The 17,500-nt window shown below is 45.7% G+C and overlaps 1 protein-coding gene and 1 long non-coding RNA gene across 2 annotated transcripts in view; both read left to right on the top strand.

Moving 5' to 3' along the window:
* LOC127925767 (adhesion G protein-coupled receptor E5-like) overlaps window positions 1–17,500 on the top strand; it is a 26,856-nt gene that overhangs the window by 4,136 nt on the left and 5,220 nt on the right. The window contains exons 2-11 of the mRNA XM_052510949.1: window positions 2,838–3,074; window positions 3,321–3,446; window positions 5,766–5,897; window positions 10,511–10,554; window positions 11,803–11,859; window positions 12,052–12,205; window positions 12,285–12,404; window positions 12,646–12,866; window positions 14,862–15,047; window positions 15,733–15,927. Of these exons, the coding sequence (XP_052366909.1) occupies window positions 2,838–3,074; window positions 3,321–3,446; window positions 5,766–5,897; window positions 10,511–10,554; window positions 11,803–11,859; window positions 12,052–12,205; window positions 12,285–12,404; window positions 12,646–12,866; window positions 14,862–15,047; window positions 15,733–15,927 (1,472 nt within the window). The remainder of the gene's footprint in view (window positions 1–2,837; window positions 3,075–3,320; window positions 3,447–5,765; window positions 5,898–10,510; window positions 10,555–11,802; window positions 11,860–12,051; window positions 12,206–12,284; window positions 12,405–12,645; window positions 12,867–14,861; window positions 15,048–15,732; window positions 15,928–17,500) is intronic.
* LOC127925764 (uncharacterized) lies at window positions 15,940–17,455 on the top strand. Its single transcript, XR_008122159.1, has 4 exons — window positions 15,940–16,057; window positions 16,104–16,171; window positions 17,015–17,063; window positions 17,136–17,455. It is a non-coding gene; the product is annotated as an uncharacterized LOC127925764 (long non-coding RNA).

Below are 17,500 nucleotides of genomic sequence, written 5' to 3'. Positions count from 1 at the left end.
TGGAGGCTGAAACTGACAGTACAGTGTGGAGGCTGAAACTGACAGTACAGTGTGAAGGCTGAAACTGACAGTACAGTGTGAAGGCTGAAACTGACAGTACAGTGTGAAGGCTGAAACTGACAGTACAGTGTGGAGGCTGAAACTGACAGTACAGTGTGGAGGCTGAAACTGACAGTACAGTGTGGAGGCTGAAACTGACAGTACAGTGTGAAGGCTGAAACTGACAGTACAGTGTGAAGGCTACAGTACAGTGAGGCTGAAACTGACAGTACAGTGTGGAGGCTGAAACTGACAGTACAGTGTGGAGGCTGAAACTGACAGTACAGTGTGGAGGCTGAAACTGGCAGTACAGTGTGGAGGCTGAAACTGACAGTACAGTGTGAAGGCTGAAACTGGCAGTACAGTGTGGAGGCTGAAACTGACAGTACAGTGTGAAGGCTGAAACTGACAGTACAGTGTGAAGGCTGAAACTGACAGTACAGTGTGAAGGCTGAAACTGACAGCACAGTGTGGAGGCTGAAACTGACAGTACAGTGTGGAGGCTGAAACTGACAGTACAGTGTGGAGGCTGAAACTGACAGTACAGTGTGAAGGCTGAAACTGACAGTACAGTGTGGAGGCTGAAACTGACAGTACAGTGTGGAGGCTGAAACTGACAGTACAGTGTGAAGGCTGAAACTGACAGTACAGTGTGAAGGCTGAAACTGACAGTACAGTGTGGAGGCTGAAACTGACAGTACAGTGTGAAGGGCTGAAACTGACAGTACAGTGTGAAGGCTGAAACTGACAGCACAGTGTGGAGGCTGAAACTGACAGTACAGTGTGAAGGCTGAAACTGACAGTACAGTGTGGAGGCTGAAACTGACAGTACAGTGTGGAGGCTGAACCTGAAAGTACAGTGTGGAGGCTGAAACTGACAGTACAGTGTGAAGGCTGAAACTGACAGTACAGTGTGGAGGCTGAAACTGACAGTACAGTGTGGAGGCTGAAGTACTGACAGTACAGTGTGGAGGCTGAAACTGACAGTACAGTGTGGAGGCTGAAACTGACAGTACAGTGTGGAGGCTGAAACTGACAGTACAGTGTGAAGGCTGAAACTGACAGTACAGTGTGAAACTGGCTGAAACTGACAGCACAGTGTGGAGGCTGAAACTGACAGTACAGTGTGGAGGCTGAAACTGACAGTACAGTGTGGAGGCTGAAACTGACAGTACAGTGTGAAGGCTGAAACTGACAGTACAGTGTGGAGGCTGAAACTGACAGTACAGTGTGGATTCTGAAACTGACAGTACAGTGTGGAGGCTGAAACTGACAGCACAGTGTGGAGGCTGAAACTGACAGTACAGTGTGGAGGCTGAAACTGACAGTACAGTGTGGAGGCTGAAACTGACAGTACAGTGTGGAGGCTGAAACTGACAGTACAGTGTGAAGGCTGAAACTGACAGTACAGTGTGGAGGCTGAAACTGACAGTACAGTGTGAAGGCTGAAACTGACAGTACAGTGTGGAGGCTGAAACTGACAGTACAGTGTGAAGGCTGAAACTGACAGTACAGTGTGGAGGCTGAAACTGACAGTACAGTGACAGCACAGTGAAGGCTGAAACTGACAGTACAGTGTGGAGGCTGAAACTGACAGTACAGTGTGAGGCTGAACCTGAAGTACAGTGTGGAGGCTGAAACTGACAGTACAGTGTGAAGGCTGAAACTGACAGTACAGTGTGTGAAGGCTGAAACTGACAGTACAGTGTGAAGGCTGAAACTGACAGTACAGTGTGGAGGCTGAAACTGACAGTACAGTGTGAAGGCTGAAACTGACAGTACAGTGTGGAGGCTGAAACTGACAGTACAGTGTGGAGGCTGAAACTGACAGTACAGTGTGGAGGCTGAAACTGACAGTACAGTGTGGAGGCTGAAACTGACAGTACAGTGTGAAGGCTGAAACTGACAGTACAGTGTGGAGGCTGAAACTGACAGTACAGTGTGGAGGCTGAAACTGACAGTACAGTGTGGAGGCTGAAACTGACAGTACAGTGTGGAGGCTGAAACTGACAGTACAGTGTGAAGGCTGAAACTGACAGTACAGTGTGGAGGCTGAAACTGACAGTACAGTGTGGAGGCTGAAACTGACAGTACAGTGTGAAGGCTGAAACTGACAGTACAGTGTGGAGGCTGAAACTGACAGCACAGTGTGGAGGCTGAAACTGACAGTACAGTGTGAAGGCTGAAACTGACAGTACAGTGTGGAGGCTGAAACTGACAGTACAGTGTGGAGGCTGAACCTGAAAGTACAGTGTGGAGGCTGAAACTGACAGTACGGTGTGAAGGCTGAAACTGACAGCACAGTGTGGAGGCTGAAACTGACAGTACAGTGTGAAGGCTGAAACTGACAGTACAGTGTGGAGGCTGAAACTGACAGTACAGTGTGAAGGCTGAAACTGACAGTACAGTGTGGAGGCTGAAACTGACAGTACAGTGTGAAGGCTGAAACTGACAGTACAGTGTGGAGGCTGAAACTGACAGTACAGTGTGGAGGCTGAAACTGACAGTACAGTGTGGAGGCTGAAACTGCTCCTCCAATAGAAATCCCTGATCGCATTTACAGGATTAGAAATCGTGACTAGCGGTCGGGAAATAAAAGTAATGATGAATAATTTTGAATCATTTTTAACTTCTCTCATTGACTTCTCAGACCCCAAACTGCCCTGATCTGCTTGGTCTATTATGCAAGCGTCTGTCTGTCTGTCTGTCTGTCTGTCTGTCTGTCTGTCTGTCTGTCTGTGTCGCTCTCTCTCTCTCACTCTCTCTCTGCCTCTCTCTCCCTTTCTCTCTCCTCACAGGTCTTCATTTCACTCTACTGGGGAACATAGAGGCCAGAGATTGCGGCCTGGGCTTCATTGCCAATGGGAGTCAACAATGTGATGATATAGATGAGTGTAAAGAGTTGGACAGTAACCCACCCTGTGGAAGTAATGCTACGTGTTCCAACACATATGGAAGCTTCTACTGTCACTGTCTACCTGGGTTCAGATCCACAACGACTTTCAAGTTTACTCCTTTCACTGGGGAGTGTAAGGGTGAGGATTCAAATGTCTGAGTGTGTGTGTGTGTGTGTTGTGTGTTGTGTGCGTGTGTGTGTGCGTGTGTGCGTGTGTGTGTGTGTGTGTGTGTGCATGCGTGCGCGTGTGTGTGTGAATGTTACATTGGCTCCTAGCTACTTTGGCTCCTATCTCCTTATTTCCTCTGTTCAGGAAGTTGTCCAATAGAAAAGTGTTTTTGTTGCAAAACACATTTTTTTAACACATATTTCCTTCTCTCTTCAGACCTCAATGAGTGCCTGGAGAAACCACCGGTTTGTGGCAGCAACACCATTTGCCTCAACACCATCGGGAGCTTCAACTGCCAATGTCAACCTGGGTTCAGAGTTACTTACGCTGGACACTGTGCAGGTGAGTCCAAAAAGAGAGCATCAAAGTGTGTGTGTGTGTGTGTGTGTGTGTGTGTGTGTGTGTGTGTGTGTGTGTGTGTGTGTGTGTGTGTGTGTGTGTGTGTGTGTGTGTGTGTGTGTGTGTGTGTGTGTGTGTGTGTGTGTGTGTATGTGTGTGTTTGAAATATCTCAGCTCAGCTTGTGTGTGTATGTGTGTGTCCACTACAGATGAGGATGAGTGTGTGTGGGTTCCCCGGTGTGTGGCGCTCTGGGCATGTGCACAAACACACCTGGCCGATACACCTGCCCTGTCCGTCAGGGCTCAGTAACAACGCAACAACACTGTGTGTGTGTGAGATCATGACTATAAGACTGTGGTTAGACAGCAGTCCTCACACACACAGAGGGTCTTTATGAAGTGATATATAGACTATCTCCCTTCAACAATTGACACAGTGTCTGAGTTCATCCCTCTCTTCATCCCTCTCTCTCTCTCTCTCTCTCTCTCTCTCTCTCTCTCTCTCTCTGTCTGTATTTCTCTCCTTTTTTCCATCTCTCTCTCCCTCTCTGCCACCCTCTCTGTCCCTCCCTGAGACGTGGAATTAGATTGCTCTGACCTCTTACCTATGAAATCTAACGTCTGACCTTCGACCCCGTGACCCTCACTCTTTGAAGACACCTGTCAGATCTCACAACGCCTGGAAAACATGTTTAACCCATCAGTAATCCCGTCACAGGATATAGCAGCAATTTGATGCCCGACTGCACAGTTGATGACGTGGCACGCAGCCATTGGTGCAATGTAATAATTACAATTGAGTCAGGCTGGAATGTGACCACGTAAATCAGGGATTCCAAAACTCTCCTCCGGGACACAAAGCCTTCCATGTATTATAGTTATTCCACAGCTAGTTCACCTGATTCAACTTGTCAACTAATCCTAAAGACCTTGACGAGGTGAATCAGGTGAGTTCAGGAATACAACAAAGTGGTGAAATGTTTGGGTGTCCCAGAGGAGAGGTTTGAGAACCACTGACTTTAATGCCCCTAAACCTGATTGAACTGTGACCCCCACACTGACTTTAATGGCCCTATTGAACTGTGACCCCCAACTGACCCCCCTGATTGAACTGTGACCCCACACTGACTTTAATGCCCCTAAACCTGATTGAACTGTGACCCCCACACTGACTTTAATGCCCCTAAACCTGATTGAACTGTGACCCCACACTGACTTTAATGCCCCTAAACCTGATTGAACTGTGACCCCCCACACTGACTTTAATGCCCCTAAACCTGATTGAACTGTGACCCCCACACTGACTTTAATGCCCCTAAACCTGATTGAACTGTGACCCCACACTGACTTAAATGCCCCTAAACCTGATTGAACTGTGACCCCCACACTGACTTAAATGCCCCTAACCTGATTGAACTGTGACCCCACACTGACTTAAATGCCCCTAAACCTGATTGAACTGTGACCCCCACTGACTTTAATGCCCCTAAACCTGATTGAACTGTGACCCCCACACTGACTTAAATGCCCCTAAACCTGATTGAACTGTGACCCCCACACTGCCCCTAAACCTTTGAACTGTGATGCCCCTAAACCTGATTGAACTGTGACCCCCACACTGACTTTAATGCCCCTAAACCTGATTGAACTGTGACCCCCATACTGACTTAAATGCAGCAGATCTGAGACTGTCTGAATGGCTTACTCCCTCTAGATAATCTCGCTCTCTCTCTTTCTCTTTCTCTCACTTTCTTTTTCTCTCCCTCTATTTCCCTCTCATTCTCTCTGTCTCTTACCATCATTATCCTCCTATTTTTCCTCTTCCTCCTTATTATCAGCTGTCTGAGCTGCTTGCCGATCGCTGCAGCTGTACACAGCCCATCTGTAAATAGTCCATCCAATCTACCTACCTCATCCCCATATTGTTTAAATGAACTTTTTTGCTATTTTGCACACCAGTATTTCTATTTGCACATCATCTGCTCATCTATCACTCCAGTGTTCATTTGCTAAATTGTAATTATTTCGCTGCAATGGACTATTTATTGCCTTACCTCCTCACGCCATTTGCACATACTGTATATAGACTTTTTCTATTGTGTTATCGACTGTACGTTTGTTTATTCTGTGTGTAACTCTGTGTTGTTGTATGTGTCACACTGCTTTGCTTTATCTTGGCCAGGTCACAGTTGTAAATTAAAACTTGTTCTCAACTGGCCTACCTGATTAAATAAAGGTGAAATAACATTTTAAAAATCATAAAAAAATCATCATTATCCCCCACCCTACACTCATCTCTCTTTTTATCTCTTTCTCCCTCAGACATAGATGAGTGTAATGAGATCGCTGGTATCTGTGGAGTGGGCGGGGACTGCCAGAACCAGAAAGGAAGCTACAGTTGCCTCTGTCACCCTGGATACAGTAACTACGACAACAAACAGGCTCAGTGCTCAGGTGATTGTAGAATCTGTTACTATGACGCGTTGCTTCCCACGACACCAGACATTACAATACGATCACTTTGTCTCTTAGAAGAGGAAGGCCTGGATTGGAAATATAACTAGGCTCCTATTTTAACAGTCCTAAATTACAGCTCTATCTAACATAACATAACAACCACTACATGACCAAAAGTATGTGGAAACCTTCTCGTCTAACATCTCTTTCCAATTCATGGGCATTAATATGGAGTTGATCCTCCCCTTTGCTGCTATAACAGCCTCCACTCTTCAGGGAAAGCTGTTCACTAGATGTTGGAACATTTCTGTGGAGACTTGCTATCATTCAGTCACAAGAGCATTAGTGAGGTCGGGCACTGATGTTGGGCGATTAGGCCTGGCTCACAGTCAGCATTCCAATTTATCCCAAAGGTGTATGATAGGGTTGAGGTCGGGGCTCTGTGCAGGCCAGTCAAGTTCTTCCACACCGATCTCGACAAACCATTTCTGTATGGACCTCGCTTTGCTGTAACAGAAATGGCCTTCCCCAGACGGTTGCCACAAAGTTGGAAGCACAGAATTGTCTACAATGTAATTATATGCTGTAGCTTTCAGCTTTCCCTTCACTGGAACTAAGGGGCCTATCGTGAATCACGAAAAACAGCTCCAGATCATTAGTCCTCCTCAACCAAACCTTACACTTTGCATTATACATTCTGGCATGTAGCAGTCATCTGCCAAACACAGATTAGTCCGTCGGACTGCCAGATGGTGAAGCATGATTCATCACTCCAGAGAATGTGTTTCCACTGCTCCAATCACGGTGAGCTTTCCACCGCACCAGCCGACGCTTGGCATTGCACATGGTGATGTTAGGCTTGTGTGCGGCTGCTCGGCCATGGAAACCCATTTCATGAAGTTCCCGATGAACAGTTCTTGTGCTGACGTTGCTTCAAGAGGCCGTTTTTAACTCATAGTGAGTCCTGCAACTGAGAACAGACAACCTTTCCGCTCTATGCACTTCAGCACTCGACAGTCCCATGCTGTGAGTTTGTGTGGCCTACCACTTCAGCACTCGACAGTCCCATTCTGTGAGTTTGTGTGGCCTTCCACTTCAGCACTCGACAGTCCCATTCTGTGAGTTTGTGTGGCCTTCCACTTCAGCACTCGACAGTCCCATGCTGTGAGTCCCATGCTGTGAGTTTGTGTGGCCTACCACTTCAGCACTCGACAGTCCCATGCTGTTTGTGTGGCCTACCACTTCAGCACTTCCCATTCTGTGAGTTTGTGTGGCCTTCCACTTCACTTCAGCACCACTTCAGCACTCGACAGTCCCATTCTGTGAGAGTTTGTGTGGCCTTCCACTTCAGCACTCGACAGTCCCATTCTGTGAGTTTGTGTGGCCTTCCACTTCAGCACTCGACAGTCCCATTCTGTGAGTTTGTGTGGCCTACCACTTCAGCACTCGACAGTCCCATTCTGTGAGTTTGTGTTCCACTTCAGCACTCGACCCCATTCAGCACTGTCCCATTCTGTGAGTTTGTGTGGCCTACCACTTCAGCACTCGACAGTCCCATTCTGTGAGTTTGTGTGGCCTTCCACTTCAGCACTCGACAGTCCCATGCTGTGAGTTTGTGGCTGTGAGTTTGTGAGTTTGGCCTTCCACTTCAGCACTCGACAGTCCCATTCTGTGAGTTTGTGTTCCACTTCAGCACTCGACAGTCCCATTCTGTGAGTTTGTGTGGCCTACCACTTCAGCACTCGACAGTCCCATTCTGTGAGTTTGTGTGGCCTTCCACTTCAGCACTCGACAGTCCCATTCTGTGAGTTTGTGTGGCCTTCCACTTCAGCACTCGACAGTCCCATTCTGTGAGTTTGTGTGGCCTTCCACTTCAGCACTCGACAGTCCCATTCTGTGAGTTTGTGTGGCCTTCCACTTCAGCACTCGACAGTCCCATTCTGTGAGTTTGTGTGGCCTTCCACTTCAGCACTCGACAGAGACTCTCTGTTCCACTGGCAGCTTCCTCTTCATAATATAATGTCCCAAATGACACCCTATTCCCTATACTACATTAGACTAGGACCATATTCCCTATATAGTGCATTACATTAGACCAGGGCCCATAGAGCACTCTATAATAGGTTGTCATTTGGGATGTGTCCTAGGATGGTTACCATGGAAACATTTCAGGTTTCTGGGTGTTTTAATCTCCACCTCAACTTCCTCTCTGTCTCATGTCTTCATTTATATCTTAGTTAGTTGGTATCTGATGATCTACTATTGTGGTGTTGTGTTGGTGTGTAGTGTTGTTGTGTTGTGGTGTGTTGTATTTGTGTTTATTAAGGATCCCCATTAGTTCCAGCCAAGGCAGCAGATACTCTTCCTGGGGTCCAGCAACATTAATAACCTCTCTGGGATAGGCGGGATGCAAATGTCCCCACCTGGCCAATTGGCAGGAAAAATGCAGAGCGCCAAATAAATAAAAAAAATGCTATAACATTCAAACTTTCATTAATTCACACGTCTGTGTATTTACCTTGGCAAGTCAGTTAATTAAAAACAAATTCTTATTTTCAATGACAGCCTAGTGGGGTTAACTGCCTGTTCAGGGGCAGAACGACAGATTTGTACCCTGTCAGCTCTGGGGTTTGAACTTGCAACCTTCTGGTTACTAGTCCAACAATCTAACCACTAGGCTACGCTGCCGCCCTAGGTGTTGTGAATCCAGCCAACATGTCAGATTTCAAAAAGGCTTTTCGGCGAAAGCATAAGAAGCTATTATCTGATGACAACAGTAAACAAAGAGAGCATAGCATATTTCAACCCTGCAGGCACCACACAAAACAGAAATAAAATATAATTCATGCCTTACCTTTGACGAGCTTCTTCTGTTGGCACTCCAATAATGTCCCATAAACATCACAAATGGTCCTTTTGTTCGATTAATTCCGTCTATATATTTACAAAATGTCAATTTATTTGGCGTGTTCGGTCCAGAAAAAAAACAGCTTCCACTTTGCGCAACATCACTACAAAATATCTCAAAGGTTACCTGTAAACTTTGCCAAAACATTTCAAACAACTTCTGTAATACAACTTTAGGTATTTTTAAACGTTAATAATCCCTCAAATTGAAGACGTTTTCAATACAGGAGGATCACAAACCAACGCTACTTTTCAAGTCTTGCGCAACTCTGAAAAAGTACACATAACGTTACCCTGTTCCAAGATGGCCGTACTTCTTCATTGCACAAAGGAAAAACCTCAACCAAAGGCTGGTGACATCCAGTGGAAGCGGTAGAGGAACTGCAAACAAGTGAAATATCGTTTCCCAATGAGAACTCACTGAACAGACAGTGACCTCAAAAAATAATAATTCTGAACGGTTAGTCCTCTGGGTTTTTCCGGCTACATAAGTTCTGTATACTCACAGACATGATTCAAACAGTTTTAGAAACTTCAGAGTGTTTTCTATCCAAATCTACTAATACTATGCATATCTTATATTCTTGGCATGAGTAGCAGGAAGTTGAAATTGGGCACGCTATTTATCCAAAAGTGAAAATGCTGCCCCTATCCTAAAGAGGTTTTAAGGCAGTTTAAAAACATTACAAAACATTCACAATAGATTTCACAACTCACTAAGTGTTGTGTTGTGTTGTTGTGTGTGGTGTAGTGGTGTGTAGTAGCGTGTTGTGTTGTTGTGCACGTGTGATGGGTTGTTTTTGTGTTGTTGTTGTGTAATGGTGTGTTGTGTTGTTGTGCTGTGTAATGTTGTGTTGTGTTGTGTTGTGTTGTGCTGTGTAATGTTGTGTTGTGTTGTGTTGTGTTGTGTTGTGTTGTGTTGTGTTGTGTTGTGTTGTGTTGTGTTGTGTTGTGTTGTGTTGTGTTGTGTTGTGTTGTGTTGTGCTGTGTTGTGTTGTGTTGTGTTGTGTTGTGTTGTGTTGTGTTGTGTTGTGCTGTGTAATGTTGTGTTGTGTTGTGTTGTGTTGTGTTGTGTTGTGTAATGTTGTGTTGTGTTGTGTTGTGTTGTGTTGTGTTGTGTTGTGCTGTGTTGTGTTGTGTTGTGTTGTGTTGTGTTGTGTTGTGTTGTGTTGTGTTTGTGTTGTGTTGTGTTGTGTTGTGTTGTGTTGTGTTGTGCTGTGTTGTGTTGTGCTGTGTTGTGTTGTGCTGTGTAATGTTGTGTTGTGTTGTGTTGTGTTGTGTTGTGTTGTGTTGTGTTGTGTTGTGTTGTGTTGTGTTGTGTTGTGTTGTGTTGTGTTGTGCTGTGTTGTGTTGTGTTGTGTTGTGTTGTGTTGTGTTGTGTTGTGTTGTGTTGTGTTGTGTTGTGTTGTGTTGTGTTGTGTTGTGTGTTGTGTTGTGTTGTGTTGTGTTGTGTTGTGTTGTGCTGTGTAGTGTTGTGTTGTGTTGTGTGTGTTGTGTTGTGTTGTGTTGTGTTGTGTTGTGTTGTGTTGTGTTGTGTTGTGCTGTGTTGTGTTGTGCTGTGTTGTGTTGTGTTGTGTTGTGTTGTGTTGTGTTGTGTTGTGTGTTGTGTTGTGCTGTGTTGTGTTGTGCTGTGTTGTGTAGTGTTGTGTTGTGTTGTGTATTGTCGATCCAAATGTGATGGTTTTGTTTTGTGTTTCCTTTAGTACTGACCTGTGACCAGTTCAAAGCGAATGCGACTCCTGGACAGGTGAGTTTTACAGTACCTGGACCCGATGAGTCCTTATACAGCAGCTGAACCGCTAGTCATAGAATCTCCATTATGGCATCATTATCTTGAATGGGGAGGTCCGTTCTACTCATTCTAGATCTGTAGCTGAACCATATTTGAATAGGGAAGCCTGTTCTACTCATTCTAGATCTGTAGCTGAACCATGTTTGAATAGAATAAACATTAAAAGAATATTGCAGTGAGCAGTCAGTAAAATAACCAGAACATTTATAGAATATGGCATTAAGCAGTCAGTAAAATAACCAGAACATTTATAGAATATGGCATTAAGCAGTCAGTAAAATAACCAGAACATTTATAGAATATGGCATTGAGCAGTCAGTAAAATAACCAGAACATTTATAGAATATGGCAGTGAGCAGTCAGTAAAATAACCAGAACATTTATAGAATATGGCAGTGAGCAGTCAGTAAAATAACCAGAACATTTATAGAATATGGCATTAAGCAGTCAGTAAAATAACCAGAACATTTATAGAATATGGCAGTGAGCAGTCAGTAAAATAACCAGAACATTTATAGAATATGGCAGTGAGCAGTCAGTAAAATGACCAGTAGATGTGAAGGTATATTATCCAATAGGTCTATGATTTCCAAATACTGCAACTCACTATTGCATTGTTTTACATTCTTGCTCTTTCATTCTCTCTCTCTCTCTCTCTCTCTCTCTCTCTCTCTCTCTCTCTCTCTCTCTCTCCCCCTCTCTCTCTCTCTCTCTCTCTCTCTCTCTCCCTCTCCTCTCTCTCTCTCTGTCCCTCTCTCTCTCTCTCTCTCTCTCTCTCTCTCTCTCTGTCTCTCTCTCTCTCTCTCTCTCTCTCTCTCTCTCTCTCTCTGTCCCTCTCCTCTCTCTCTCTCTGTCCCTTCTCTCTCTCTCTCTCTCTAAATGTCTCTCTTCTCTCTCTCTCTCTCTCTGTCTCTCTCTCTCTCTCTCTCTGTCCCTCTCCCTCTCTTCTCTGTCTCTCTCTCTCTCTGCTCTCTCTCTCTGTCTTTTGTAAGTCTTGCTATAAATGTCTTTACCCCATCTTAATGAACTCTCCTCTGAGTCCCAGGTTTCTGGTCTCTCTCTCTGATGAACAGCTGTCTGGCATTAAGTAACTCTGTCTGGCTCTTAGAACAGAAACACGTGTTTTGACTGACTGGAGTGGTGTTATTATATGTCTTGTAAAATGTACTCACATGAAGTCAATGAACTTCTCCTCTCTCACAGAATGTCCCAGGTTTAGCTGGTCACCTGTCTCTGATGAGGAACAGCTGTCTGGCATTAAGTAACACACACCGGAGGGAGACTGACAGACACAGGTAAACCACACACACACACACACACACACACACACACACACACACACACACACACACACACACACACACACATGCAAGGACTCACACAAGCACACATACAAACACACACACACGGTTCACTCACTGCCTGTTTCCTGTTTCTACTTCCTGTCCGTAGAATGTCTTCACGGAGATGGACGGCCTCTTGTCTCATGCTATCCTAAACAACAGCCGGGAGGTGAGTGGGTTGCTAGGCACCGTGGAGGACGCCATGAGGTTCATCGGGCCGCAGCTCAGAGACACCCACACCACCATGGAGACAGACCACACAGGTAACACACACACACACTCCTGAACACACACACACTCACACACATCTTCTTTCACCTTAATCCTTGTCCTTGTACACAGCGACTGAGCTTGCAGTGAGGAGGGGACAGACTCCGCCCACTGGGCCAATCAGCCTGGCCAATGACAACGCTCGGCTGGACACCAGCTGGGAGACAGCCACCGGCAACGGGACATACCCAGGTAGGATACTCTTCATCATCATCATCATCATCATCATCATCATCATCATCATCATCATCATCACATCATCATCATCATCATCATATAACTATTTTATTTTAGTACCAGTAACTTAAAAAAATATTCCATCCTGGATTCCGGATTTCGTGCTTATTCCAGAAGTCTTCCAACCTGAAAAACCTGGGGATTCTGGGACAACTACAAGACATTCTGGTAACTTGTTTTATTCTGTGCTTCCCAGGTTTCGCTCTGGCTGGGTTGGTGTGTTACAAGACAGTGGAGAAATCTGTCAACAACTCCTTCCAGTACCTCACTGACACGGACACCAACAGAGACACAGCAACCGCCACAGCATCAAAGCCTAGCTACCAGATCAGTTCCAAGGTGGTAACAGCCTTTGTCAGTAACCCAGCAACAGACCACCTCACCAAGCCTGTCATCCTCACCTTCAAACATCTACAGGTATCATTTAAATATACTATAATACCTGAAGTTAATATTTGATGTATGTAAATATTATAGAATATTATAATGGCACATCTACAGCTAGGACTTGTTTCATATACATTTTCAATTACGAGCTAGATTATACAGAGCTGTGAAAAAGTATTTTAATTTAGTCTACTTTTGCGTATTTTTGATACTGAATGTTATCAGTTCTTCAACCAAAGCCAAATATTAGTTAACACTCAATGCCCCAGTGTGAAAAAGTAATTGACCCTTACGCTCAATAACTGTCTGTGCCACAATTAGCTGCAATGACTGCAACCAAACACTTCCTGTACTTGTTGATCGGTCTCTCACATCGCTGTGGAGGAATTCTGGATCAGTCTTGCATGCAGAACTGCTTTAACTCAGCGACATTTGTGGGTTTTCAAACATGAACTGCTCATTTCAAGTCCTGCCACAACATCTCATCTTTAGCCATTTTCAGGTAGACTTGGTTTTGTGTTTTGGATCATTGTCTTTCTGCACTTCAGCTCACAGACAGAAGGCCTGACATTCTCCTGTAGAATTCTCTGATACAGAACAGAATTCCTGGTTCAGCTCACAGATGGAAGGCCTGACATTCTCCTGTAGAATTCTCTGATACAGAGCAGAATTCCTGGTTCAGCTCACAGATGGAAGGCCTGACATTCTCCTGTAGAATTCTCTGATACAGAGCAGAATTCATGGTTCAGCTCACAGACGGAAGGCCTGACATTCTCCTGTAGAATTCTCTGATACAGAGCAGAATTCATGGTTCAGCTCACAGACGGAAGGCCTGACATTCTCCTGTAGAATTCTCTGATACAGAGCAGAATTCCTGGTTCAGCTCACAGATGGAAGGCCTGACATTCTCCTGTAGAATTCTCTGATACAGAGCAGAATTCATGGTTCAGCTCACAGACAGAAGGCCTGACATTCTCCTGTAGAATTCTCTGATACAGAGCAGAATTCCTGGTTCAGCTCACAGATGGAAGGCCTGACATTCTCCTGTAGAATTCTCTGATACAGAGCAGAATTCATGGTTCAGCTCACAGACGGAAGGCCTGACATTGTCCTGTAGAATTCTCTGATACAGAGCAGAATTCCTGGTTCCTTCTAATAAGGCAAGTCGTCCAGGTCCCGAGGCAGCAAAGCCTCCCCAAACCATCACACTACCACCACCAAGCCTGACCGTTGGTATGAGGTTCCTACTGTAGAACACAGTGTTTGGTTCCTCCCAGAGGACCACACAACATGCCATCGCGTGACTCCAAGTTTACTTTGATTTGATGGATATTATATCAATATTTGTGTCTAAAAGTGTTTCCACGTATTTAGTTTGGTCGACAGTTGGAAAGTTTACCAACGAATGTTCTGTTTCCATCAGGCCTGTCAAGACATTATTTTTATCCCACATGGACTTTATTCACCTAACAAGGTTGGATGGAGACCTGCTCACAGACGATGAGCACCATGATAAACATGATGTCCTAACAGATAAACATGTTGGATGGAAACCTGCTCACAGACGATGAGCACCATGATAAAAATGTTGTTTTGCTCTTGCTGCCTTCTGAAATCAAGAAACAGTAAGAATTACTGAGCCAATGTTTCATCCTCCTGTCTCTCTACTTTTTGTCTCTCTCTCTCCTTTTTCTCTCTCTCTCTCTCTCTCTCCATCGCTCTCTCTCCTGTCTCTCTCTCTCCTTTTTGTCTCTCTCTCTCCTTTTTGTCTCTCTTTCTCTCTCTCTCTCTCTCTCTCTCTCTCTCTCTCTCTCTCTCTCTCTCTCTCTTCTCTCTTTCTCTCTCTCTCTCTCTCTCTCTCTCTCTCTCTCTCTCTCTCTCTCTCTCTCTCTCTCTCTCTCTCTCTCTCTCTCTCTCTCTCTCTCTCTCTCTCTCTCTCTCTCTCTCTCTCTCTCTCTCTCTCTCTCTCTCTCTCTCTCTCTCTCTCTCTCTCTCTCTCTCTCTCTCTTCTTTTCCCACCCCCAGGTGAGGGCGGAGTCAATGGAGATGAACTACACCTGTGTGTTCTGGTCGGAGGGGCGTGTCCATGAAGAGGGAGGGGCGTGGTCAAGTCGTGGCTGTACCAAAGTCACATCTAACGCTACACACACCGTGTGTTCCTGTTCCCATCTTAGCAGCTTTGCTGTTCTCATGGCCCTCTACCCTGTACAGGTACACACACACACACACACACACACACACACACACACACACACACACACACACACACACGCACACGCACACGCACACGCACGCACGCACGCACGCACACACACACACACACACACACACACACACACACACACACACACACACGCACACACACACGCACACTCACACACACACACACCACACACACACACACACACACACACACACACACACACACACACACACACTGGGTGATGTCAAGGTAATGCTCCTAGGTTTAGATAAAGGCTGTGTTGTTGCAAGTTGACACATGATATCCAACTGAGGCTTTATTGGCATGGATAGATAATAAACACAAGTGAAATAAACAATACAAAATGTACAGTAAACTTTACACAAAAGTTAAAAGTGTCATATTATGTCTAAATACAGTGTTATAACAATGTGCAAATAGTGGCAACAGATCTCACATCTTGCTGCTGTGATGGAACACTGTGGTAATAAACATGGGTGAAATTATCAACATTTGATTTGTTTACTCCCTCCCTCCCTCCCTCCCTCCCTCCCTCCCTCCCTCCCTCCCTCCCTCCCTCCCTCCCTCCCTCCCTCCCTCCCTCCCTCCCTCCCTCCCTCCCTCCCTCCCTCCCTCCCTCTCTTTCTCTTTCTCTCTCTCTCTCGTCCTCTCTCTCTCTGTGTCTCTCTCTAGAACACCTTTGAGCTGCGTCTGTTGACGTGGCTGGGTCTGTCGGTGTCTGTGGTGTGTCTGTTGCTGTGCATCCTGACCTTCTGGCTTTGTCGGTCCATCCAGGGGACACGCACCACCATCCACCTCCACCTCTGTGTCTGCCTCTTCATCGCTGACCTCGTCTTCCTCAGCGGTATCTCTCACACACAGAGCAAGGTGGGTGTGGGGATGTGGGGACTGTGTGTGTGTGGGAGATGTATGTGTGTGTCTTCCACACAAGCACCTCACACACAGAACAAGGTGGGTAACAAACACAGAACAAGGTGGGTAACGGACACAGAACAAGGTGGGTAACGGACACAGAACATGGTGGGTGACAAACACAGAACAAGGTGGGTAACGAACACAGAACAAGGTGGGTAGAAGAACAGAACAAGGTGGGTAAAGAACAAAGATCAAGGTGGGTAACAAACACAGAACAAGGTGGGTAACGGACAAAGAGCAAGGTGGGTAACAAACACAGAACAAGGTGGGTAACAAACACAGAACAAGGTGGGTAACGGACAAAGAGCAAGGTGGGTAACAAACACAGAGCAAGGTGGGTAACAAACACAGAACAAGGTGGGTAACGGACAAAGAGCAAGGTGGGTAACAAACACAGAACAAGGTGGGTAACAAACACAGAACAAGGTGGGTAACAAACACAGAACAAGGTGGGTAAAGAACAGAACAAGGTGGGTAACAGACACAGAACAAGGTGGGTAACAAACACAGAGCAAGGTGGGTAACAAACACAGAGCAAGGTGGGTAACAGACACAGAACAAGGTGGGTAACGAACACAGAACAAGGTGGGTAAAGAACAGAACAAGGTGGGTAACAAACACAGAGCAAGGTGGGTAACAGACACAGAACAAGGTGGGTAACAAACACAGAACAAGGTGGGTAACAGACACAGAACAAGGTGGGTAACAAACACAGAGCAAGGTGGGTAACAAACACAGAGCAAGGTGGGTAACAAACACAGAACAAGGTGGGTAACGGACAAAGAGCAAGGTGGGTAACAAACACAGAACAAGGTGGGTAACAGACACAGAACAAGGTGGGTAAAGAACAGAACAAGGTGGGTGACAAACACAGAACAAGGTGGGTAACAGACACAGAACAAGGTGGGTAACAGACACAGAACAAGGTGGGTAACAGACACAGAACAAGGTGGGTAAAGAACAGAACAAGGTGGGTGACAAACACAGAACAAGGTGGGTAACAGACACAGAACAAGGTGGGTACCGAACAAAGATCAAGGTGGGTAACGGAGAACAAAGAGCAAGGTGGGTAACAAACACAGAACAAGGTGGGTAACGAACAAAGAGCAAGGTGGGTAACAAACAACAAAGAGCAAGGTGGGTAACAAACACAGAACAAGGTGGGTAACGGACAAAGAGCAAGGTGGGTAACAAACACAGAACAAGGTGGGTAACGGACAAAGAGCAAGGTGGACAAACACATTTAAAGGAAGCGTTCTGTGTTTTCCAACTTAACGTTAGATGGTTCCTCACCCTGAAAGTCTATGGGCCAGGAGAATCTGGAATCCATGGTTCAGTTTTCTTTACAGCCACTACTAATGTAGCCAGTGTTAACTTTAGCCATTACTCCTCCCATCTCCTCCTCTCCTCCCTATTGTCCCTCTCCTCCTCTCCTCCTTCCTTCTCTCTTGCTCCTCTCCTCCCCCTGTCCCCCGCTCCTCCCCTTACCCTCTCCTCCTCATCATCTTCTCCTCTCCTAACTACT

This window comes from Oncorhynchus keta, unplaced genomic scaffold (assembly GCF_023373465.1).
Source record: "Oncorhynchus keta strain PuntledgeMale-10-30-2019 unplaced genomic scaffold, Oket_V2 Un_contig_6237_pilon_pilon, whole genome shotgun sequence".
NCBI lineage: Eukaryota > Metazoa > Chordata > Actinopteri > Salmoniformes > Salmonidae > Oncorhynchus > Oncorhynchus keta.
The sequence above is the reverse complement of the archived record's forward strand: the minus strand, read 5'-3'. Positions and strand labels throughout refer to the sequence as shown.